This window comes from Anabrus simplex, chromosome 3, assembly GCF_040414725.1.
Source record: "Anabrus simplex isolate iqAnaSimp1 chromosome 3, ASM4041472v1, whole genome shotgun sequence".
NCBI classification, from domain to species: Eukaryota; Metazoa; Arthropoda; class Insecta; order Orthoptera; family Tettigoniidae; genus Anabrus; species Anabrus simplex.
In genome coordinates, this window is record NC_090267.1 from 7349110 (window position 1) to 7374739 (window position 25630).

General features: G+C 43.8%; 1 protein-coding gene across 1 annotated transcript in view; it reads left to right on the forward strand.

The window, feature by feature from the left end:
• The first annotated feature begins 574 nt into the window (after nucleotides 1-574).
• The window catches only part of LOC137498975 (hemolymph lipopolysaccharide-binding protein-like), a 76267-nt gene continuing 51211 nt past the window's right edge, over nucleotides 575-25630 (forward strand). The window contains exons 1-2 of the mRNA XM_068226911.1: nucleotides 575-674; nucleotides 18122-18247. Of these exons, the coding sequence (XP_068083012.1) occupies nucleotides 618-674; nucleotides 18122-18247 (183 nt within the window). The 5' untranslated portion in view covers nucleotides 575-617. The remainder of the gene's footprint in view (nucleotides 675-18121; nucleotides 18248-25630) is intronic.

Here is a 25630-nt window from a genome sequence, read left to right on the forward strand (position 1 = left end):
CCGACAAAATTAATTAAATCTCATTCATGGACGCCCAGGAGAGTTTCGGTTTACTCGGTCCGCCATCTAGTGGCCCTAGAGTAAAACGGAACGTCGAAATTGACGAGCAGACAGCCAGACGGCGTCAAATTGCAATGTCTGCACACGGTAGCTGAGGCCATATGATTATTATTATTTAGTTTGGTTTGGTTCGGTTTGGTAAATTAAGATAAAAAGGAATTAATTGTATGGTATGTACTAAATAAACTTCAAGTTCCTGGAAGGCCTGGACGATCACCAAGGACCCAAGTATTTTCACCGTTAATCAGGAAACACAATTTAAGATTTATCTCTGATAATCGAAAATTATCTATCTTTTCAAATGCAATATGGGGTCACATTATTAATCATATTTTGCTAAATTCTGGCCGCATTTCGTAGTTTCTACCTCAGTACGCGATTCTGTAAGTTGGTGTAACCAAGAGACAGTTGGAAATGCTTTCGTCATTATAATTTCCCAGCCAGACTTATCTTCTCTCGGCTATCGGAACGTCATACTCGGGGTTATCGGAGGTCGGCCAATCTGTAGCTTCAGTTAGCATCCGAGACTTCCCCAGCTTTCGACTTTCTGATATAAAATGACAAGCAGAAGAAGTAAATTCAATACAACACTCAGCGAGATGGCAACTCCCATGGTAAGTTTCTTATTTCTGTAATAGATAACAAGGCGCTCTGAATTGTTAACCCTTCAAGCTCACTGAAAAAAACTGAGGACCAGTACGACGTGAAATTATGTCAGAAATAGTCGAAAGTCCGGGATGAAATGGCTCAACAAAATAACAGATTTAGCACAAAATTCGAGTAAGGTACCCTTTGATTGGACGAAATTAGGAAGTGGTGGTGTTTCTTTCATCACTATACGAGATACAGTGATCGCAGGTATTTTGTGGAAAGTGCTATCCGTACTGAAGAGCTAGCGAGAGCAAAATTAGTGCCGTTTCAGATCAGAGATGGGCTTCCAGGACCAGTGTACCGTACGTCAGTTAGCGAAACGCTGTAAGAAGAACAGATAGTTATGCCTAAGTTTGGCGCGTCTGGAGAAGGTGTATGACAGAATACCAAAAGATACATGTTAGCCATATAAATGGGTAGGCTGTTACTGGCAATCTCCAAGATCAGGTTCGTACTCGTGGTAGGTTTCAGCAATCTAACTGCCCATACGAGCAAGTAGTTTAGCCTTCATTGATGACTTGTTTTAGTAGCCATCAAGATCGAAAACATTATACCCAACATATTGAGTATAACGTCAAAATCATCATTTCTAAAACGAATCCAATATCAGTTGGAGGAAACATAGGAACAATGGTACTCTCTAGGAGTAGTAGGGCAAGGGAGATTCTAAAACAATGGGAGCTGAATCAGCATTTTCCCACGAGGTCATTGACCCTGGTCGAGGTCATTGACCCCATGACGTGATGAACTTGTGACCGTGACGTCACGACCACGTGGCATTGTTTCTAAAAACACTGCTGCCACCTTAAGCACGCGGGGGCGCGGAACTTAAAATCCACGTACTTTTGGCAGCTGTCAAGATGACATCGGCCATCTTGACGAGTCCTAACTACGTTGGCGCGGAATTTAAACAAGTGAACGTGGCTAACCTCACTGCTGTTATCTTGACGCGTAAATGAGCGAATGATGTGGGTAGATTTGTCAGTTGGAGGAATTAGGACTAGAATTGTCTCCGTGTATTCACCATGTGAGGGTGCAGATGAGGGTGAAGTTGACAACTTCTATGAAGCATTGAGTGACATCGTGGTCATGGTCAACAGCAAGGATAGGATAGTGCTAATGGGCGATTTCAATGCGAGAGTTGGGAATAGAACTGAAGGATACGAAAAGGTGATTGGTAAATGTGGGGAAGATATGGAAGCTAATGGGAATGGGAAGCGTTTGCTGGACTTCTGTGCTAGTATGTGTTTAGCAGTTACGAATACATTCTTCAAGCATAAGGCTATTCACCGCTACACATGGGAGGCTAGGGGTACCAGATCCACAATAGACTATATCTTAACCGAATTCGAATTCAGGAAATCTGTTAGGAATGTACGTGTTTTCCGGGGATTTTTCGATGATAGAAACCACTATCTGATCTGTAGTGAACTAAGTATCTCTAGGCCTAGGGTAGAGAAAGTGAAATCTGTCTGCAAACGAATAAAGGTAGAAAATCTCCAGGACGAGGAAATTACACAGAAGTATATGGATATGATTAGTGAGAAGTTTCGAACAGTAGACAGTAAGCAGGTTCAGGATATAGAAAGTGAATGGGTGGCATACAGGGATGCTGTACTAGAAACAGCAAGGGAATGCCTAGGAACAACTGTGTGAAAAGACGGGAAAAGGCGAACATCTTGGTGGAATGATGAAGTGAGAGCAGCTTGTAAACGTAAAAAGAAGGCGTATTAGAAATGGCTCCAATCAAGGACAGAGAAAGTCAGGGATTTGTACGTAGATGAAACAAACAGAACGAAAAAAATTGTTGTTGAATCCTGTTCCGAGGTATCTGTTGAACAGCAGAGGTGAAAGAAGGTGCTGGGATGAACAGGTCTCAACCTACGAAATTAAAGTTAATTCAAAATTTCACCAAGGTTATATTTTCTTTTCGAGATCAAGAAATGACAAGTATAACAAGAACCCAGTTGAATAGCAACTAAATAAGAATGTACAATTACAGTTTATTAATGTATTTTGGGCTTCGAGTTCCAGAAACACAATCCCTGAGCAATGAGCCCAACTTTACTTATACACAAGGTTTAACAAAGGTGCAGAGAACCCCAATCATGCCCAGGAGCACTCGCTCCCTATTACTCAGTAAAGCCTGCTCGAGGCACACAGAAACCAAATTTAAGAAAGAGCAACCGCTCTCACAGTTCAAGCCCATCAACGGACACACCAAACTCCACCTTCAAGCTGTCCTCCGGACACATAAAACCAGGGGTAAAAATACCCAACCTACGGAGGCCTATTCAGTAAAGAAACAGGACAATGACATGGCCTCAAAATACCAACTTGAGAGGAGGCGTAACTGCACTCCTAATACACTTCTTTAAAACCTATTTGGCACTAGGCCACTTATGCAAGGGCTAATCCCATACTACGGAGGTGACACGATTGAAAAAAGTTATGACATTACGAGTATAAGGGAAACTGTTATAAAAACGTAGTCACCTCAAAACAAAATGAATGGGAGCTCGAGAGGGTTAGGCACTCTCTATCCCAATTTGTAGTTAAAGAAATTGAATTTATACCAAGTGTATTTTACATTTTAAATATAGGTTACATGAGGAGAGTTTCGAACCCGCCCCGAGGGTTAAACTGCTGAGCTAGCAAGAAAATAAGTTATAAAACGGCCCATTACCTGATGGTTGAACTGGTGCCCGAAGAAAGAGGCGATTCCCGCCCCCTGCTATATAATCACACTAGGAAAGATGTTACTGAAGTGGCGAGGAGACAAGAAAATCAGCAGTTTATATACCCTCGCGGAAAATTCGAGACTTTTCATGAATGATTACAACCCGTCCCACAAAATTTTATTGGCTAACAACGAAAACCACTACACCAGATGAGGAAGAAACACATTACTGGTGGAAAATTAATTAGAGACACTAGCGACATCTTCTGAGAAACCCAAGAATTGATGTGGTTGTTAAAGTTCAGGCTTTCTCCTGTAGATGAGTTTCAACTGGCGCAATGTTTGAATTAGCGGCGTGGAGGTGTACCGCCCGGTACAGACCTCCCCCCCCCCCCCAAAAAGTCCCTCTAAGGGGTAACACAGAAGAGCACTAACTTTAGTTTTAAAATGAGGTCCAAGTTATGATGTTGATATGGAAATTAATTGCAGAAGGATTCTCAAACAAAATTTCTTAAGGTGGTTTGATCCAGTTTTAAAATTCTTTGTAGTAACTTTTGATGTAATGTCTTTATGCTTTCAGTAGTTGAATTCAGAAGGAAAACTTTTAATTCTTGAAGGGAACAAAAAAAAACTTCAAAGTCCACCAGATGTTGCAGTTGAATCCAAAAATAGTAGTAATCGTGGAAATGGAATGTCTATGTATGAGAAGAAGAACATTAGCTGTTGATTATGTTTGACGGCCAGACCAGTCGCCGCTGCTTGTGTCCAGAGGAGGCCGCTCGGATCCCTCAAGTACCCTGAGATACCGCTCGCCCGCACCATGAGAGGGGTAGTGGTGATGAAGCACGCTGCACGCGCGGCGAATGTTTACAGACCTCGGGCAAGAAACAGGTGGTGCGCCGCACGTCAGTCTTGGCCGGGAGGAGGGCTCCGGCTCGCCGCACACTGGTTGTCCTCACTGAAGTAGATCGGGCCCGTGCTCTACACCAGGAGAGGCACGGCGCCGCGCGGCTGCGGAGGCACTGAAACATTAAGATCTCGGCGGCAGAATTTGTTGGACCATAATGATTTTCGGGTACAGTACTTGTGGTGGGGCTGAGGGGCCAGCGGCGTGGAAATATTTATTTCATTTAAATAGCCACTGTGTGTAGTTAAGCAGGAGACGGGAGCGTGGTAATGGCCATGGTAAGGACAGGATGGCAGTTTAACTGGTCGGGGAAGGTTTTACAATAAATGCTTAAATACAAAGAACCAGATTCCAAGGGCAGAAGGCCTCAAAATGAAACCCCCAAAAATATAACCTTCCGAATACTTTCAAAATGTTAAAACAAATATAAAATCAGCTACGTTAGCGCGGAAGTTACACAGGTTTCACCTGCGACAGGTGAACCCTAAATATCCTCTCGGTGGCTGGATTGCTTAATAACAACGTAACCGGCGTAAGAAAATCTAGGATTATGCACGGCCCATGAAATCTGGGGGCAAGCTTGCCCGCGGAAACACGTCCACGATCATATCTTTCCCTAACCTTTTCATGAGACACTTTAAGATTGGCTTTAGCCTTCTTCCAAAGATCTTTAATATTCTCTGGATCTATTGTCTCCGGTAGAATATCACTAGGGCCGATGACCTTCGATGTTAGGCCCCTTAAAACAATAAGCAAGAATATCACTAAGAGACCAAAGGTTAGAGATCGGCGTGTTTGGAACAAACTTGAACATCAAGGAAGCTGGAGTAAACTTATGAGATTCATGAACCGCCGAATTCAAAGCAATAGCTAACCAATGCAAGGACGTGTCCCACCTAGAATGATCGTCGTGATGATAGGCAATAAGGGCCGACCTCAGATTACGATGGACCCGTTCAGCCAGAGATGGTTGCGGATAATAAGCAGAAGTAGTTACATGAGATATGGACAGATCAAAACAGAATTTACGAAATAGGTTAGATGTGAACGCCTTAGCATTGTCAGACACAATATATTGACACGGACCAAAAGAAGCAGAGATCGAATTTAAACAAGTAATGGTGGACTGAGCGGTAGCCAGCTTAGTCCGAAATAACCAAGAAAATCTTGTAAAACCATCTACACATACAAGGATAAACTTGTTGGCGTTCCCCTTTCACTGGGGGAAGGGTCCTACGTAATCGATGTAGAGACGTTCCATTGGGCGTGATGCTTGCTGAGAAGACAATAGACCTACCTTGGTGGACATAGTGGGTTTACTAAGCCAACATGATTTACAAGATTTTACCAATTCACGGATTTCTCCGTCCATACCCTTCCAGATGAACATTTCACGAATCTTTTCACGGGTTTTGAAGATGCCTAAATGCCCCCCTAATGGGGTCTCATGATAGTACTTGAAAATCATTGGTACAAGAACAGCTGGAACTACAACTTTCATTTTTTGATCATGCCTCGACGGGCAACATAAAACACCATTCCTCAAAACATAATGGACGACATGTTCCCCAGAAGAAAGGGTTTCCATGATCGGAGCCAGCGTCGGATCTTCACGTTGATATTTCTCAATATCCCTAAAGAGCATGGGAGCATCTGTTAAGATGGCATTAACCTCAGATAGTATGGACACGGGAGGTGAAGAACTATCATCCAGAGCAGGCGTCTCTACATCATTAGAAAACATGCGGCTTAGTTCATCAGCCACAGCATTTTCAGTACCTCTTATATGCCTAACATCAGATTGGAAGGCAGAAATTCGGATGGCCCACCGGGCTATACGACCCGTACGACGCGGCCTACCTAAGACCCAACTTAAGGCTTGGTTATCGGTCTCCAAGTCAAATTTAACGTGTTCCAGATAGAGACGGAACTTTTCTAAGGCAAATAAGACTGCCAAACCTTCGAGCTCATAGATGGAATACTTGGCTTCTTGAGCCGATAGAGTTCTAGAGGCATAGGCGAGGGGTCGCCTCCCTAGTTCAGTCTCTTGAAGAAGGACTGCCGCTACCGCCGACGACGATGCGTCGGTGTGGACGATGAATTTTTTGGAGAAATCGGGCATAGCCAGAACAGGGGCATTACACAGCTAATTTAAGATCTTCAAAAGCGGCTTGTTGAGAAGGTCCCCCCTCAAATTTGACGCCTTTCCTACGAAGAAGGTTCAAGGGCGCCGCTCTATTGGCGAAATTTGGAATAAATTTCCTGAAGAAATTCACCATACCAATGGACATAGCAATACCTTTGATGTCCTTGGGAGGCTTGAAATCACGGATGGCCTGTGTTCTAGAGTGATCGACTGCGACACCATCGGGCGACACAATATGCCCTAGGAATGACATGGAGGGCTTAGCGAAGGCAACCTTGGACAACTTCACAGTTAACCCCGCCTTACGAAGGCGATTGAGAACTTCTTTCAGATGATCTAGATGTTCTTCAAAGGTCTCAGAAAATACGACGACATCATCCAGATAATGATATAAGTACTCAAATTTGATGTCGGAGAAGACTCTGTCTAGCAGTCGCGTAAGTACAGCTGCTCCCGCGGGGAGCCCGAAAGGCACGCGGTTGTATTCATACAAATTCCAATCCGTGGCAAACGCTGTAAGATGTTTAGATTCTTCAGCCAGAGGAATCTGATTATAGGCCTGATTAAGATCTAGGATAGTAAAGAAATTAGCCTTACGAAACCATGAAAGACACGAGTGAAGGTCTGGAAGGGGCACAGATTGTAACACCACCTTCCGATTGAGAGCCCTATAATCAATGACAGGCCTGAAGCCCCCTTGGGGTTTCGGGACTAGAAAAATAGGCGAAGAATACGCCGACTTAGAGGGCCGAATAATACCGTCCTTCAGCATATGATCAATGATCTCTTTCAGCGCCTTCATTTTAGGTGGAGATAGCCTATAAGGTGGAAAACGGACAGGAATCGAATCCGTAACCTCAATCTTGTATTCGATAAGGTCAGTAACACCAAGAGTATCAGAGAACACCTCTGGAAACGACTGACACCACTTACGAATACTGTCAGCCTGCTCCTAAGGTAGATGTCTAAGAGCTAACAACATCTCATCCTGGGTAGGCGAAATAGATGAACATGATACAGAACTACACTTAAGTAAAGGGATTTTGCAGTTAGAATCAAATTTGAATGTGCACGACTTGCTCTGAAGATCGAGCACTAGACCAGTATGGGACATGAAGTCGGCTCCCAATATAATGGGGCAAGACAAGTGCTTTGACACAAACAGTTTAACTTTCCAAGTAAATTTAGAAATCCGAATTTTGGCTTTTAAGGAGCCTAAAATTTCTAAAAGAGAAGAATTAGCCGAAACATATTGAACCAAGGTCGAACAAAAATCAGGAAATTTGCAAACTGTTTTCAATTTAGAGTACCATTCAGCCGAAATAATAGAACAAACACTGCCAGAATCTAATAGAGCCGTTACAGGCTCATTATTCAATTCAATCTTAAGAAATGGAACAGGTGCGGGGATATCCGCCGCAATCCTAAGGCATTCTTTAGGGCCTTCAAAAGATACATTTGAAGACTGAGTTTTCCCTGAAATTTCGACATGTTTACTTGGGGCTGAGCCTCGGGAAGATGGGTTCGCCGATTCAGCCGAAGCCACTAGTCACTTATGATTGTTGTTCGAAGTTGATCAGGAGGGAGTGCTGTTAGCATTAGGGCAGTTCTTGGCGATATGGGAAAACGCGCCGCATTTAGAACAACCTTGAGACGACCCTGCTCCATTCCTTGTCCTACTAGCTTTAATTAAAGGACACTTCTCCCGAAGATGGTCAGGCGACCCACAAGCATAACATTACGGGCAGTGACGGTTCGGCGAGGTTGAGGCCGAAAATTACTAGAGGATGGAGGGGGTTCTTTCGCGACACGCAAGGTATCGGCGTATCTAACTCCTTCGGCTGAGACAGCCATGGCCTCTAACTCAACGAAAGTTTGCGGACGCGACGCAAAACACAAGTACGATCTGTACGATGGGGAAATGCCTTCCACAATGGCTTGTACAATTTGATCTTCGGGAAAATGAAGGGAAAATACCCTAGTATAAAACTTAATGTCTTGGATGAAGTCACCCAAATTCTCATCCAACCGTTGTACTCGGTAGTACTACTTTTGAATGAGCGATGACCTAGCTCGGGCGGGGATAAAATTTGCCAACAGATGGGCATGGAAGTCTTCTATGGATGACTGTTCGGCAATTGCCCTAACTATCTTGTCGGAGAGAACCCCAATGGCATAGGGATAGATGATTTGCAAAATCTGACACGCAGAAAGAGAAAAAACAAGGGCGTGATCCTGAAACTCAACTAAAAACCTTCAAAAAGAAATTACGTCACTGGTACAGTTAACAGAAAACTTAGAAATACCTCTGAGCAACATTGCTAAAGGATGGGGGAAACTGCTGAAACCCGGAGACGTGGTAGGAAGGAGCCTAAGTGGCGGAGAAGCTGATTTGGAAGGAACATTATTTAACACGAAGGGTGGAATGGACTTGCGACGATCGGACATCGTTTCTGATGGGGCAGATGTACGTTGGGTAGTCGCCTCAGTACTACTTCCTTCCTCTTTAGAGGAATCCTCCCCACTAACAATATTTACTACCATCGGTTGGTCGACTTTAGGGATGGCAGGTCCAGATAACAACTGACTAACTTTACTAGACATTTCAGACAAGTTTTCGGCAAGGACACTAGCTTCCTTACCCTGAAGGTCATTTAACTTCAGAGACAATAGGTCACACACCCTATTATAAAAGTGGTACAACCTAGCCTGTACTCTTTTGAGTTGATTAGGTGATGGATCACTTACTTCAAAAAAACTAACTACAGATGCTAGCTCAGTAGTATTGCCATTGATCGTGGAGAGAGCATCGTCAATCTCTTTTTCTCCCAAAGTCGGGATGGTAATGGGTAAATCAAGGGAATCTTTTAGCCTATTGGAGTCGAGTGCAACCGTGCCCCCAGATTGAACGTTTCTGACAGATAGTTCATAAATTAATTCCTCTTTACGCAAATAGAAAGGATGAAGAACCTCGCGAGGGCCGGACATGATGACAGAAATGTTTTAGTAAATTCAAAAAAAAATCCAGCAACTGAGAAAATTGGTAGAGTTCGAATCAAAAACAATGTTCAGCCGACAAAAGGGGCTAAATTGAGACCCATTCAACCACGCTCTGCTACCACTTGTTCCGAGGTATCTGTGGAACAGCAGAGGTGAAAGAAGGTGCTGGGATGAACAGGTCTCAACCTACGAAATTAAAGTTAATTCAAAATTTCACCAAGGTTATATTTTCTTTTCGAGATCAAGAAATGACAAGTATAACAAAAACCCAGTTGAATAGCAACTAAATAAGAATGTACAATTACAGTTTATTAATGTATTTTGGGCTTCGAGTTCCAGAAACACAATCCCTGAGCAATGAGCCCAACTTTACTTATACACAAGGTTTAACAAAGGGGCAGAAAACCCCAATCATGCCCAGGAGCACTCGCTCCCTATTACTCGGTAAAGCCTAGTTGAGGTACACAGAAACCCAATTTAAGAAAGAGCAACCGCTCTCAAAGTTCAAGCCCATCAACGGACACACCAAACTCCACCTTCAAGCTGTCCTCCGGACACATAAAACCAGGGGTAAAAATACCCAACCTACGGAGGCCTATTCAGTAAAGAAACAGGACAATGACATGGCCTCAAAATACCAACTTGAGAGGAGGCGTAACTGCACTCCTAATACACTTCTTTAAAACCTATTTGGCACTAGGCCACTTATGCAAGGGCTAATCCCATACTACGGAGGTGACACGATTGAAAAAAGTTATGACATTACGAGTATAAGGGAAACTGTTATAAAAACGTAGTCACCTCAAAACAAAATGAATGGGAGCTCGAGAGGGTTAGGCACTCTCTATCCCAATTTGTAGTTAAAGAAACTGAATTTATACCAAGTGTCTTTTACATTTTAAGTATAGGTTACATGAGGAGAGTTTCGAACCCGCCCCGAGGGTTAAACTGCTGAGCTAGCAAGAAAATAAGCTATAAAACGGCCATTACCTGATGGTTGAACTGGTGCCCGAAGAAAGAGGCGCTTCCCGCCCCCTGCTATATAATCACACTAGGAAAGATGTTACTGAAGTGGCGAGGAGACCAGAAAATCAGCAGTTTATATACCCTCGCGGAAAATTCGAGACGTTTCATGAATGATTACAACCCGCCCACAAAATTTTATTGGCTAACAACGAAAACCACTACACCAGATGAGGAAGAAACACATTATTGGTGGAAAATTAATTAGAGAAATTCGGGATTGGCTAAATTCAAAGCAAGCGGAAAGAGAAGGGTTATACTGCCAACCCAAACACATGACTGAAAGAAATTTAACAAAGAACAAACTTATGAACACAAAATTTCTCAAAAAACCGTTCTTTCACTTCGCATTAGGGTGCACAATTGTAGTTCTTCAGTAGTGCCATCTAGAAGAGAATGCTCACACTTCTTACTACGGAGCAAACAAATATACATCGAAAAAGACACAGTTCAGAACAATACAAAATTTACACTAGCGACATCTTCTGAGAAACCCAAGTATTGATGTGGTTGTTAAAGTTCAGGCTTTCTCCTGTAGAGGAGTTTCAACTGGCGCAATGTTTGAATTAGCGGCGTGGAGGTGTACCGCCCGGCACATATCCAAAACGAAGTCTTGGCAAGATTTTGGAAATAATCTGGAAAGGCTAGGTCAAGCAGCAGGGAAACCTTTCTGGACAGTAATAATGAATCTTAGGAAGGAAGGGAGAAAGAAAATGAACAGTGTTTTGAGTAATTCAGGTGAGCTCATAATAGATCCCAGGGAATCACTGGAGAGGTGGAGGGAGTATTTTGAATATCTTCTCAATGTAAAACGAAATCATCCTGGTGGTGTTGCAAACAGCCAAGCTGATGGGGAGGAGGAAAATTATGTTGGAGAAATTACACTTGAGGAAGTGGAAAGGATGGTAAACAAAATCCATTGTCATAGAGCAGCAGGAATAGATGAAATTAGACCTGAAATGGTGAAGTATAGTGGGGAGGCAGGGATGAAACTGCTTCATAGAGTAGTAAAATTAGCGTGGAGTGTTGGTAACGTACCTTCAGATTGGAGAAAACAGTAATTGCAACTATCTATAAGCAAGGGAACAGGAAGGATTGCAACAACTATCGAGGTATATCATTGATTAGTATAACAGGCAAAGTACTCACTGGCATCTTGAAAGGGAGGGTGCGATCAGTCATTGAGAGGAAGTTGGATGAAAACCAGTGTGGTTTCAGACCACAGAGAGGCTGTCAGGATCAGTTTTTCAGTATGCGCCAGATAACTGAAAAATGCTACGAGAGGAATAGGCAGTTGTGTTTATGTTTCGTAAATCTCGAGAAAGCATATGACAGGGTACCGAGGGAAAAGGTGTTTGCTATACTGGGGGACTAAGGAATAAAAGGTAGATTTTAAAAATCAATCAAAGGCATTTATGTTGACAATTGGGCTTCAGTGAGAATTGATGGTAGAATGAGTTCTTGGTTCAGGTACTTACAGGGGTTAGACAAGGATGTAATCTTTCACCTTTGTTGTTCGTAGTTTACATGGATCATCTGCTGAAGGGTATAAAATGGCAGGGAGGGATTCAGTTAGGTGGATATGTAGTAAGCAGTCTGGTCTCTGCTGACGACTTAGCCTTAATGGCAGATTGCGCCGAAAGCCTGCAGTCTAATATCTTGGAACTTGAAAATAGGTGCAATTAGTATGGTATGAAAATTAGCCTCTCGAAGACTGAATTGATGTCAGTAGGTATGCAATTCAACAGAACTGAATGTCAGATTGGTGATACAAAGCTAGAATAGGTCGATAAATTCAAGTATTTAGTTTGTGTGTTCTCCCAGGATGGTAATATAGTAAGTGAGATTGAATCAATGTGTCGTAAAGCTAATGCAGTGAGCTCGCAGCTGCGATCAACAGTATTGTGTAAGAAGAAAGTCAGTTCACAGACGAAACTATCTTTACATCGGTCTGTTTTCAGACCAACTTTGCTTTACGTGAGCGTAAGCTGGGGGGCCTCAGGATATCTTATTCATCAGTCAGAAGTAACAGACACGAAAGTAGCGAGAATGATTGCTGGTACAAACAGGTGGGAACAATTACAGGAGGGTACTCGGAATGAGATGGTAAAGGCTAATTTAGGAATGAATTCAATGGATGAAGCTGTACGCATAAACCGGCTCGGGGTGGGGTCATGTGAGGTGAATGGCGAAGGATGGATTACCTAGGAGAATAATGGACTCTGTTATGGAGGGTAAGAGAAGTAGAGGTAGACCAAGACGACGATGGTAGTGTCGAAAGATTTAAAGATAAGAGGTTGCAAATCGAGGATTGTGGCGACGTTTAGTAAATTCACAGAGGCTTTCAGATTGTACGCTGAAAGGCATAAGAGTCTATAATGATAATGTACGTATGTATGTTTTTATTTACGAACTACTACTGGTTTTTTATCCTATTTCTACATGTAATGTCACCGTCTATCACGGTAGGTGCAATTAAATCGTTGTTGTAACTGATGTGCGTCTTTAGTGCTATTACACAATAATTCGCCTATGACGTGATTCGTCTTCTATTTCTTGAATCTGTCGTTCATAGACTGTGTATCCAACATCTTGATAAGCTTTTAGGAGTCTTAATCGTTCAACGAGAAATGTAATGTATTTACAGTATCTTACATCTTGCCTCTCTTTATGAGATGATTGCACAGCTATAGAACATGTAATCGGCTTAGAAAGTACAGTAGAATGAAAAGGCTTCGATGGAAAAGAAACGTTGTGTTATTTTTCTTCTTCCTTATGCACCTCCTCTTTACCTGGTGGTGTTAGGTTAGTAACAGAACTTGTAATAAGCTGAAACGATGTTTTAACGTTTGGATCACGCTTTTTTATATTGCGTTTTCGACATTTAATGAAAGTTTCTGTGATTTCTTCAGGCAGATTGCTCAAGCTAATGTGTTTATAATTTACATGTTGTGTGAGATTACCACACCTGATAAATGTAGCAGTACATTGTTTGCATGAAAATATTCAGAAGTGATGCTTTACAGCTTTATGTCGTTGATGATTGTCAAGTTTTGAAAAAATCGCACTGCAATGATTACACATAAACATACACGTAATAGATGTTTCACTGTTAATGTGCACACTTAGGTAGATATGATGTATAGTTTTGCACTGCAACCGGCAAATAACAACTCTCTATGTGCAAAACTGCGACTAATAAGGAGGAGGAGGGAAGGAGTATCTGATAATGAAGTCGATAAGGTGGAGACATAGCCGCGTTCCTCCTCCTTCGACGGGACATATCCGCGTTCCTCCTCCTCCGACGGGACATATCCGCGTTCCTCCTCCTCCGACGGGGCTTAGCCGCGTTCCTCCTCCTCCGGCGGGACATATCCGCGTTCCTCCTCCTCCGACGGGGCTTAGCCGCGTTCCTCCTCCTCCGACGGGACACATCCGCGTTCCTCCTCCTCCGACGGGGCTTAGCCGCGTTCCTCCTCCTCCTCCGACGGGGCTTAGCCGCTTTCCTCCTCCTCCGACGGGATATAGCCGCGTTCCTCCTCCTCCGACGGGATATAGCCGCGTTCCTCCTCCTCCGACGGGGCTTAGCCGCGTTCCTCCTCCTCCTCCGACGGGGCTTAGCCGCTTTCCTCCTCCTCCGACGGGATATAGCCGCGTTCCTCCTCCTCCGACGGGGCTTAGCGCGTTCCACCTCCTTCGACGGGGCTTAGCCGCGTTCCTCCTCCTCCGACGGGGCTTAGCCGCGTTCCTCCTCCTCCGACGGGACATAGCCGCGTTCCTTCTCCTCATCTGACGGGGCTTAGCCGCGTTCTTCCTCCTCCGACGGGGCTTAGCCGCGTTCCTCCTCCTCCGACGGGACATAGCCGCGTTCCTCCTCCTCCTCCGACGGAACATAGCCGCGTTCCTCCTCCTCCTCCGACGGGGCTTAGCCGCGTTCCTCCTCCTCATCTGACGGGGCTTAGCCGCGTTCCTTCTCCTCATCTGACGGGACATAGCCGCGTTCCTCCTCCTCATCTGACGGGACATAGCCGCGTTCCTTCTCCTCATCTGACGGGGCTTAGCCGCGTTCCTCCTCCTCATCTGACGGGGCTTAGCCGCGTTCCTCCTCCTCCGACGGGACATAGCCGCGTTCCTCCTCCTCCTCCGACGGAACATAGCCGCGTTCCTCCTCCTCCGACGGGGCTTAGCCGCGTTCCTCCTCCTCATCTGACGGGGCTTAGCCGCGTTCCTCCTCCTCCTCCTCCGACGGGGCTTAGCCGCGTTCCTCCTCCTCCGACGGAACATAGCCGCGTTCCTCCTCCTCCTCCGACGGGGCTTAGCCGCGTTCCTCCTCCTCCGACGGGACATAGCCGCGTTCCTCCTCCTCCTCCGACGGAACATAGCCGCGTTCCTCCTCCTCCGACGGGACATAGCCGCGTTCCTCCTCCTCCTCCGACGGAACATAGCCGCGTTCCTCCTCCTCCTCCGACGGGACATAGCCGCGTTCCTCCTCCTCCTCCGACGGAACATAGCCGCGTTCCTCCTCCTCCGACGGAACATAGCCGCGTTCCTCCTCCTCCTCCGACGGAACATAGCCGCGTTCCTCCTCCTCCTCCGACGGAACATAGCCGCGTTCCTCCTCCTCCGACGGGACATAGCCGCGTTCCTCCTCCTCATCTGACGGGGCTTAGCCGCGTTCCTCCTCCTCATCTGACGGGGCTTAGCCGCGTTCCTCCTCCTCCGACGGGACATAGCCGCGTTCCTCCTCCTCCTCCGACGGAACATAGCCGCGTTCCTCCTCCTCCGACGGGGCTTAGCCGCGTTCCTCCTCCTCTTCCTCCTCCGACGGGGCTTAGCCGCGTTCCTCCTCCTCCGACGGAACATAGCCGCGTTCCTCCTCCTCCTCCGACGGAACATAGCCGCGTTCCTCCTCCTCCTCCGACGGAACATAGCCGCGTTCCTCCTCCTCCTCCGACGGAACATAGCCGCGTTCCTCCTCCTCCTCCGACGGAACATAGCCGCGTTCCTCCTCCTCCTCCGACGGGGCTTAGCCGCGTTCCTCCTCCTCCTCCGACGGGGCTTAGCCGCGTTCCTCCTCCTCCGACGGGGCTTAGCCGCGTTCCTCCTCCTCATCTGACGGGGCTTAGCCGCGTTCCTCCTCCTCCGACGGGACATAGCCGCGTTCCTCCTCCTCATCTGACGGGGCTTAGCCGCGTTCCTCCTCCTCCTCCTCCGACGGGGCTTAGCCGCGTTCCTCCTCCTCCGACGGAACATAGCCGCGTTCCTCCTCCTCCTCCGACGGAACATAGCCGCGTTCCTCCTCCTCCTCCGACGGAACATAGCCGCGTTCCTCCTCCTCCTCCGACGGAACATAGCCGCGTTCCTCCTCCTCCGACGGAACATAGCCGCGTTCCTCCTCCTCCTCCGACGGGGCATAGCCGCGTTCCTCCTCCTCCTCCGACGGAACATAGCCGCGTTCCTCCTCCTCCTCCGACGGGGCTTAGCCGCGTTCCTCCTCCTCCTCCGACGGAACATAGCCGCGTTCCTCCTCCTCCTCCGACGGAACATAGCCGCGTTCCTCCTCCTCCGACGGAACATAGCCGCGTTCCTCCTCCTCCTCCGACGGGGCATAGCCGCGTTCCTCCTCCTCCGACGGGGCTTAGCCGCGTTCCTCCTCCTCCGACGGAACATAGCCGCGTTCCTCCTCCTCCTCCGACGGAACATAGCCGCGTTCCTCCTCCTCCGACGGAACATAGCCGCGTTCCTCCTCCTCCTCCGACGGGGCTTAGCCGCGTTCCTCCTCCTCATCTGACGGGGCTTAGCCGCGTTCCTCCTCCTCCGACGGGACATAGCCGCGTTCCTCCTCCTCCTCCGACGGAACATAGCCGCGTTCCTCCTCCTCATCTGACGGGGCTTAGCCGCGTTCCTCCTCCTCATCTGACGGGGCTTAGCCGCGTTCCTCCTCCTCATCTGACGGGGCTTAGCCGCGTTCCTCCTCCTCCTCCGACGGGGCTTAGCCGCGTTCCTCCTCCTCCTCCGACGGAACATAGCCGCGTTCCTCCTCCTCCTCCTCCTCCGACGGGGCTTAGCCGCGTTCCTCCTCCTCATCTGACGGGGCTTAGCCGCGTTCCTCCTCCTCCGACGGGACATAGCCGCGTTCCTCCTCCTCCTCCTCCTCCTCCTCCTCACAGTCTTACAGACAGATGTCTTCCTGCGCGAGATGGCCCTTCTATCTACACCGCCGCTAAAGCTTTACGTAGCCTGAACAAGACGGAACATGTTGACAATCTGTACAGGTTCAATCCTGTTACATAGGATATAGAACATGTACAAAATAGCCTGCTATTATCTTACAGTAAATATTTGTATAGACAACATACATTCCTATAGTGTTCTAAACCGAAAAACTTACCCTGATAGAAGGAGGGCGCGCGGTATCAAGATAAATTGACATGCAGGCAGATGATAATTGCATGGATTAAAACCAGCTCTCTCTTGCAATAGACACCGTAAACAGAATAAAAATCTTAGATTCGAACTCTGGTCTCTCTCTGTTCAGCATTAAAATAGAAAATCTCCAATACCTGGATTTCGAACCCTGAAGAACTCATGGATTCGAACCCTGTCCATTGTCAGACGAATAGCATTGTCAGGTTAGCCACATTCACTTGTTTAAATTCCGCGCCCAGGTTGTTAGGACCGGTCAAGATGGCCGCTGTCATCTTGACAGCTGTCAAAAGCACGTGGATTTTAAATTCAGCACCCCCACGTGTTTAAGGTGGCAGCAGTGACGGTAGCTACGTTCACTTGTTCACGAAAAGTAAGGTTCGGGCCTGTCAAGATGGCAGCAGTGAGGGTAGCAGCGCCCACGTGCTTAAAAGAGTGATGTAAGAGTCCGCCAAGATGAGAGTTGTCAAAAAGCCCGTGGTTTTGTTTACACACAAGGCTACGTGGTCGTGACGTCATGGTTACGTGGTCATTCCGTCATGAGGTCAATGACCTTGACCCAGGGCAATGGCCTCGTGGGAAAGTGCTGATTCAGCTCCCATTGTTTTAGAATCCCCCTTGCCCTACTACTTATAGGAAATTCTTCGTTGAAACCGATGGCCCATTTTCAATATTTAGGTTATACATTATTCCTCAATGGTAGTGAATCGAATCAAGTTTTAACAATATTAATGAAGCAGTCTCAAAATCAATCATTTTAAAGACGACATTGATGCCCAAATGTCAAGAGCTTGGTGGAAACATGATCTACTTCTTTATGAGCTGGCAGTAAGAGACGTGAAATTGTGTGGAAGCTTAACATATACTTAGACCCAAGTTCAGAAAATCCTCATCAGGTTATTTAACATATGTTTAGGACCAAGTTCTTGAACCCTTCATTAGGGTATTGGACATATCCTTAGGAAAAGTACGCAAAGCTCTGTCAGAATACTTAAAAGCAATAGAGGGAAGGAGACGATTATTGAACGTATTGTAGTACTACACCTTGTTCCATTAAATGGCCATCAAAGGTTTCAAACATGGCTGGCTCATTGTTGATAGTAATGTGATTTTTCGACTAAGGATGGATTCCAGTGCTATGGGAATGAAACTAGAATCTGTATACTATCCAAAACGACCTAATTTTGTGTGATGATCCCTTATGTGATGACCTCTGCACTTGTTCCAGGTTATCTTGTCCTTCATGCTAGCATTTTCACTGGCAAACACCGAGCAGTGTGTATCGTCTCCTGGCTCCACTATCGACCTGTCTCTCCACAGCCTGAAGAATGCCTCCGGACACTGGATCATAACGGTACCGTATATTCTCAATTGCAGAGTTGTTGGATGGGTAACATATTGCAATAAATATAATGATTTATATACCAAATATCTCATACTACAGTTTAAATAATCTAATACACCTTCTCACAAGTAAGCTGACAAGGAAGTAGTTAGTGTTATTGCTGAGACTTATTACGTGATTGCCCTGAGAAACAGCGAGTAGAATAGGCAGTTCTACATTCGGGAGGCAGAGGGCTGGTCCCAGACGTCGCCAGTCCCGAGAAAGGTTTTCCGTGGTTTCCCATTCCTAGTACAGTGCACCTCACCTTCTGCGTGAATCACATAACCAACACCAATCTCCTCTGTCTGAGAGAGGAAGCTCGCCGTACTCTATCCCGGTAAGGACCGCCCCCTTAAGACATTGAGTCTGCTAGTTGGTGATGCTGGCAGCACGACTTGAACTCGAACGTTAGAGACTCCGTCGCCTTCCAAACTCCCTCAGGGTCATCGCTGCTCTTTTCTACGTTAATTGTTATCATTGCCCCTAGAATATTAACATTAATACCGGTATTTAACAATTATTTATCATATTTCAAATTCTCATCACGGTCTTCTACAAGCTATACCTCTGAGTTTCCGTGTGCATTTCGTATTTCGTTTTTATGACGAACAAATTTTACTAAGCCGTCACTGAATTTGTTAAACGTTATAGGACTAATAATTTACAAGTAAGAAAGAGTTGGAGAATACGAGGAGGGAAACTGATCCCTTCGTCTAACAAGAAACCTTGGTCCAGCTCGTAACGGCTCCTTCCTGATTCACGGTGAAGTCCTTGAGTAGAGCGAACTCAGTGGAAGGAATGACCTCGTCTTCTAGAATTGAATAAAGTAGTCAAGCCAGTTCATGTATAGTGCTACAGGTATAATTTATCCAGTAGTTGGCATTACCTGCCCATACTGACTCGTTCAACACAATCTGCTCGTAACTAACTGACATGGCATTCCTGTACTTTACATCGCAGCAACACAGACAGCTACAGTGGGATAGGAAATGGCTAGAAGTGGGAAGGAAGCGACCACGGCCTTCATACAAACACAACCCGAGCATTTACCTGGTGTGAAAATGAGAAACCACGGAAAGCCATGTAGAGAGCTGCTGCCAGCTGATAGCCACGCAGCCACGTGGCAGTATTGAAACTTTAAAATGTCGCTCTTCTCACATTTAACTGGACATGGACGAAACAGAGACCTTCACGTCCCTTGACACAAAATTAAAAGCGACTTGCAAATTGATGCCTTTTTAAAGCAAATGGAAGTGTTTTATCGGATGTTGTTAAGGCAATTCCGTCCGGCTTTATCTGGTTCCGCCTAGAGGCCGCTGGGAAACGTTCAGGAGCATAACTATGGCTCTAATATGAATAAGTGGGGGCAAACTATTGATTCGAACGAATCCAAGAATGATGCAGAAAAATGAAGTAGCTAGCTTTCATCTTCAATATTAACCTGTTGACGCTAGTGTATGGTTTCGAACTACCGCGTGTAAGACCAATGACTTTCAACTTAATTAGGAATGACAAATTTCTAGAAAAGTATGTCATCTCTCGCAGAGTGAACATTTTTATATAAATATCAGTCACGATATGAACAAGTGCTAAAATTCTGGCTTGCAGTTCAATAACATTTCATCCATCACATCGACAGAGGGGTCGTCCCCGTTACAGATTTCTTGCAAAAAGTAAGCAAATTCCATCTTCATGTGGTTTTGCACGCTTGTTTTTATGTAAGCGGCGTGTTTTGAAGGACGGACAACCCGATAAACACAACTCTCTAGCTGTAATTATTAAAGCGCAAATTCAAAACTTAATAAAATATGCCCATGAGATAAAATATCACAACCAAAATAATAACTCAAATTACAGTAATCACCACATAAAACGCATTTTAAAACACAAAATACATACAATGTATCAAGGAATGAAATATTAGGGATAAAATTAGTTTGTCATAATATGAAGGAGGTGGGAATTATAGGAACATACAGGCCTGGAAGAGAGAAAAGAGACATGGAAATATTTGAGAAAATAATAGATTATACTCATAAAAACAATAATAATGATATGGTAATAATTGGGGGAGATCTAAACTTGCCTGAAGTTGAATGGAATGGAGCTGCATGTGAAGCCCATGAACAGAAACTGGCAAATAAGTTAATTTGGGAGCGAGGATTTACACAAGTAGTACATGAACCGACTCGTCTCAATAACTTAATAGATGTATTCTTGGTTAAACCATGGGAAATTGTTGATAAAACTGAGGTAATTGAAGGAATAGCTGACCATAAGGCTGTAATAATGGATGTAGGACTGGTACCAAAAAGGCTTAATAAGAGGGTCACACAAGACAAAAAATATACAGAAAAACTAGAGTTGATGAATTTGGGACATACCATAAATCACAATTCAGTTGTTGGATAAGTGAAGGGAGTAATGTGGATACACTTTGGGCTAAATTTAAAGGAATCATTTGGGAAGGAGAGAAGAGATTTGTACCTGTTAAGAAGGGTAAAATGACCTCAGACCCTTTTTATTATACAAGGGAAATAAGAAAATTAAAGGAAAATGTAGAATAAACAGGAAAATCAAAGCAGGTAGGGAGAGTAAAAAACTAGAAAACAGCTAATGAGGGAACTGAATAGAGTGAAAAAGGAAGCAAAAGAGAATTATATGAATAGCATTCTTCAAGAGGGTAATGACCACAAAGGGAAATGGAAAAAGCTGTATTCATATATCAGGAATCAAAAAGGAAAAGGAATCCAAATTCCTACAATGGTGGGAGAAGGGGGTGAACACTATTTAACAGATACTGAGAAAGCAAACCTCTTCAGTAGGGAATTCAGAGATTCAGTAGAAGATTGTCAGGACTTGGAAACCATAACAGAAGAGAGAGAGAGGGAGATACACATAGGGAAACAAGAAGCTTCTCATTCACAAATGAAGATATTTTCAGAGAAATCCAACTTCTTCAGCAAGGAAAAGCAGCAGGAAGTGATCAAGTTACTGGGGAGGTATTAAAGACAAAGGGGTGGTACATAGTGCTTTATTTAAAATTTCTCTTTGACTATGTCATAAATAATAGTGTAATACCAAAGGAATGGAAGGAATCTATAATAATACCAATTTATAAAGGAAAGGGTGATAAAAGGAAACCAGAGAACTACAGACCAATCGGCCTGACGAGTATAGTTTGTAAAATACTGGAGAGTTTAATATCAAAGTACATCAGAGGGATATGTGATGATAAAAATTGGTTCATGAGGAGCCAGTATGGATTTAGAAAGAAATTTTCTTGCGAGGCACAACTGGTGGGATTTCAACAGGACATATCAGATCAGTTGGATTCAGGAGGCCAGTTAGATTGCATAGCCATAGATCTTTCCAAAGCCTTTGATAGAGTGAAACATGGAATATTATTAAAGAAATTGGAGGGAATAGGATTGGACGTAAGGGTTATACGTTGGATAAGAACATTTCTAAATTCAAGGGTTCAGAAAGTCAAAGTAGGAAATAATATATCACAGGAAGAGAAAGTTTGGAAGGGAATTGCACAGGGTAGTAAAATCGGTCCGTTACTTTTCTTAATATACGCAAATGATTTAGGGAACAATATAACGTCGAAAATAAGATTGTATGCAGATGACATAATTGTTTATAGGGAAATAAATAACATTGAGGATTGCTCAGAATTACAAAGGGACCTTGAGAGTATCCAAGAATGGGTTGAAGAAAATAATATGAAGATTAATGGAGGCAAATCAACTGTTACAACATTTACAAACAGGAGCTTTAAAACTGAATTTGAATATACTTTGGATGAGGTAGTTATCCCTAAAGATGGCAAGTGCAAATACTTAGGTGTAAGATTTGAAAGTAATTTGCACTGGAAGGGTCATGTTGATGACATTGTTGGGAAAGCATACAGATCGTTACATGTCATAATGAGGCTACTTAAAGGATGCAACAAAGAATTAAAAGAAAAAAGTTAGTTAAGTATGGTTCGTCCATTATTGGAATATGCAAACAGTGTTTGGGATCCTCACCAAGAATACCTAATAAAAGAACTAGATGGTGTGCAGAGGAAAGCAGCAAGGTTTGTAACAGGGGATTTCAGGAGAAAGAGTAGTGTATCAGAAATGATAAAGGAACTTGGTTGGGAAACTTTAAGTAAGAGAAGGGAGAAAACTAGACTTATAGGATTATATAGAGCCTATACAGGAGAAGAAGCATGGAGAGATATCCGTGAGAGGCTTCAGTTGGAAAATAATTATATTGGTAGAACTGACCACAAGTACAAAATTAGAAGGAATTTTAGCAGAAGCGATTGGGGTAAATTTTCATTCATTGGGAAGGGCGTGAAGGAGTGGAACAGTTTACCAGGGGTAGTGTTTGATCCTTTTCCAAAATCTGTACAGATATTCAAGAAGAGAATAAACAGCAACAGAGAAAATAAATGAAATGTTAGAGGGCATTCGACCAGTGCAGGATATTGTAAATAAAAAATATGTGTGATTAATTTAATTCCATCCCCTGGTCTATGGAGTTTGGACAGCCCAAGTAGGGGACTGCCTGTAGGGGTGAAGTACAGTGGGGACTTCGAGGGCCCTGGGACCGCTACGGTAGCTGTGAAGGCCCTTCAGGAACTCTGAAAAGTGGTGGCAAAAGGGGCTCTGGTTAAGACGCAGCAGGTCGTTATGCTACTTAGGTTCCAAAATGGGTAAAATATAAATATGTAAATAAATTCAATGTTAAATTTTAATCTTATACCAGTTGTATATTATTATTAGAAGTAATTTCACATACTGTATATGAGTTGACTATGTTTGTAAGATATTATAAGTAGAATTTTGTAAACAATATAAATTTATTAAGGATGATGTGTGTGTTTAATAGAACAAATTATTAGCGTAAATTGTATAATATTGTATTCTAGGAAAGTTTTCTTCGTCTCTTGTTAATTTAAAATTTAATGCTTGACAATAATGTATTTTAGTGTACCATTTGCCACCGAGGTAGACACCTCATTTGCAAATAAAGAGATTTTGATTTTGATTTGATTTGATTTTTGAATGAACCACCCATCAATAATCAGTAAAAACAGCGGGATTGAAAATAAAATCATAAATAAACTTTAACGTTGTAAAATTATGAATGTGCGGAAAAGTCCTTACCGTATGTACGAATTATAGATACTAATTAGAAAATGTGCCTGTGCTTCGCTGCGGGTTTCAACATTGTATACGGATTTCTACGTAAATTACTTTACACGCCGTGATTGAGATTTTATTAGATTACATGCCAGTTAGCGTTATCGAAGAAACGCCATGGGGTTCCCGTATGTTGTTTCCCCTGTAAGGTGCTGTGATGATAACGGCAGGCCTGTCATTATAATGAAACTTCCCAACTCGATTGTTTTCCTTAAAATGGCAAGCCGCCATTCCTACTCCGAGGCACGTTCTAGTTGAGGAGCTATCATTATAACGGCAGGCACGTTCACGACTGCCAGTCAAAATTGAGTTATGCTGATATCATTATAATAGCAGGCCACTTTGTCTAACGCCAGTCACATTTTAAATGGGTAAACTTGTTTATAATGGCGGGCACCCTTGCCTACTACCAGACAGATTCGGGTAGGGGAGGTTTACACAGTTGTTGGAGGACGACCACAATCCTACTGCCAGTCAAAGTACATATGGACGCCCTCCTGCTGACAGTCACTCCTTTCTAGATCGATACAAAATGACTCGAATGAATATAGATCGATATAGGAAGGTATATGAACACTTACAATATAGCAGACATTCATTTACAGATTTATTGCTCCTAAAGGGTACATCATATCGACAAACGGTTTGCGTCATCAGACGCCGCTCTTATTTTTATTCATGTTTGGTTCTACAAAGTAAAACATTTTCTCGTGTCTCCAGTATTTACGGGTTAGAATGAGTTAGAACGTTTGAATAGGGGGAAATTTGGGTACATTTTGAACACTATACATTATTTTTCGCATACGTAAGTGCAAGCTAGAATCATGAAATTTGGCTCGAATTTGGCGATCGTTCTTCCCAATTTACGCCAAACCTGATGACACTATATCTCTTATGAGTGTATCAAACAATGAAATATACGTGTAAAACTCGCCAAATTTACAAACAATCCAGAAATACAGCCAAATATAACGTGTAAGTTGAAGAGATACGACGACAAAAAGTCATAGGACCAAAGTTGTCACTGCACATTGAGCGGCTTTTGTGCCATCAGTTTTGTGGTAGGACTTACTGTTTAGCCAACAAATACCTCAAAAAGAATGCATCCACAGTTATTAAAATTGCCTCCATATTTCGATATTTTTCTGGAGTAAAAGTGAAAAAATTAAAAATATTGGATTTTTTCCGTCGGTTAGATGCTAAAAGCTATAATTTCGCCAAATTTCAATTTTATAGCTCGTCTGGCAGATTGAGCCGCCATCTTTATTTGGAGGGAAGGTTGATAAAAAATAGGAAATCCCTGAATTTTTTTAGCCCAAGAAACCTATAGGATGTCGCTTTAGATAAATTATGCGTTCTTATGCTAAGCCCAAAATTTGAAGGCCCCAGCGTGCCCCCTTCAGGGAATTTGGAGAATTTTCGATTTTTCCAGGGATCATGGAGTCATCAGATTCTCCAGTTCAAAGTTTCAAATTTCTGAGATTTCAGGAAGTGCCTCATTAATTGAGGTCTATTTTCTGTTTTATACCTTTATATGTAGATCGCTCCAGACCTACATGACATAAGCATGAGCACGTTTATTAGTGCAGACGTCCACTTCCAGATTTACTAATCCTAAACGGTTCATCATATCAACAAACGGTTTGCGGCATCAGACGCCCCCTTTCTCTTTCTACATGTTTTTCTGAAACATTTCCTCTTATCTGCCATATTTAAGGGTTATATTGATTTCGAATATTTGAGTAGGATGAAATTAGGGTACATTTTTAACGGTTTACATTTTTTGAATACTTATGTAAGAGCTAGAATCATGAAATTTGGAAAACGTATGGCCTTCGATCGTTTCAATGTGCGTACCAAATTTGATGACTCTATATTTCGCAGGGTTGAGTGGCTCAGACGGTTAAGGCGCTGGCCTTCTAACCCCAACTTGGCAGGTTCGATCCTGGCTCAGTCCAATGGTATTTGAAGGTGCACAAATACGACAGCCTCGTGTCAGTAGATTTACTGGCATGTAAAAATCTCATGCGGGACTAAATTCCGGCACATCGGCGTCTCCGAAGACCGTAAAAGTAGTTAGTGGGACGTAAATCAAATAACATTATTATTACAGTATTACTCTATATTTCCTATAAGTTTGTCAAACTCCGTAACA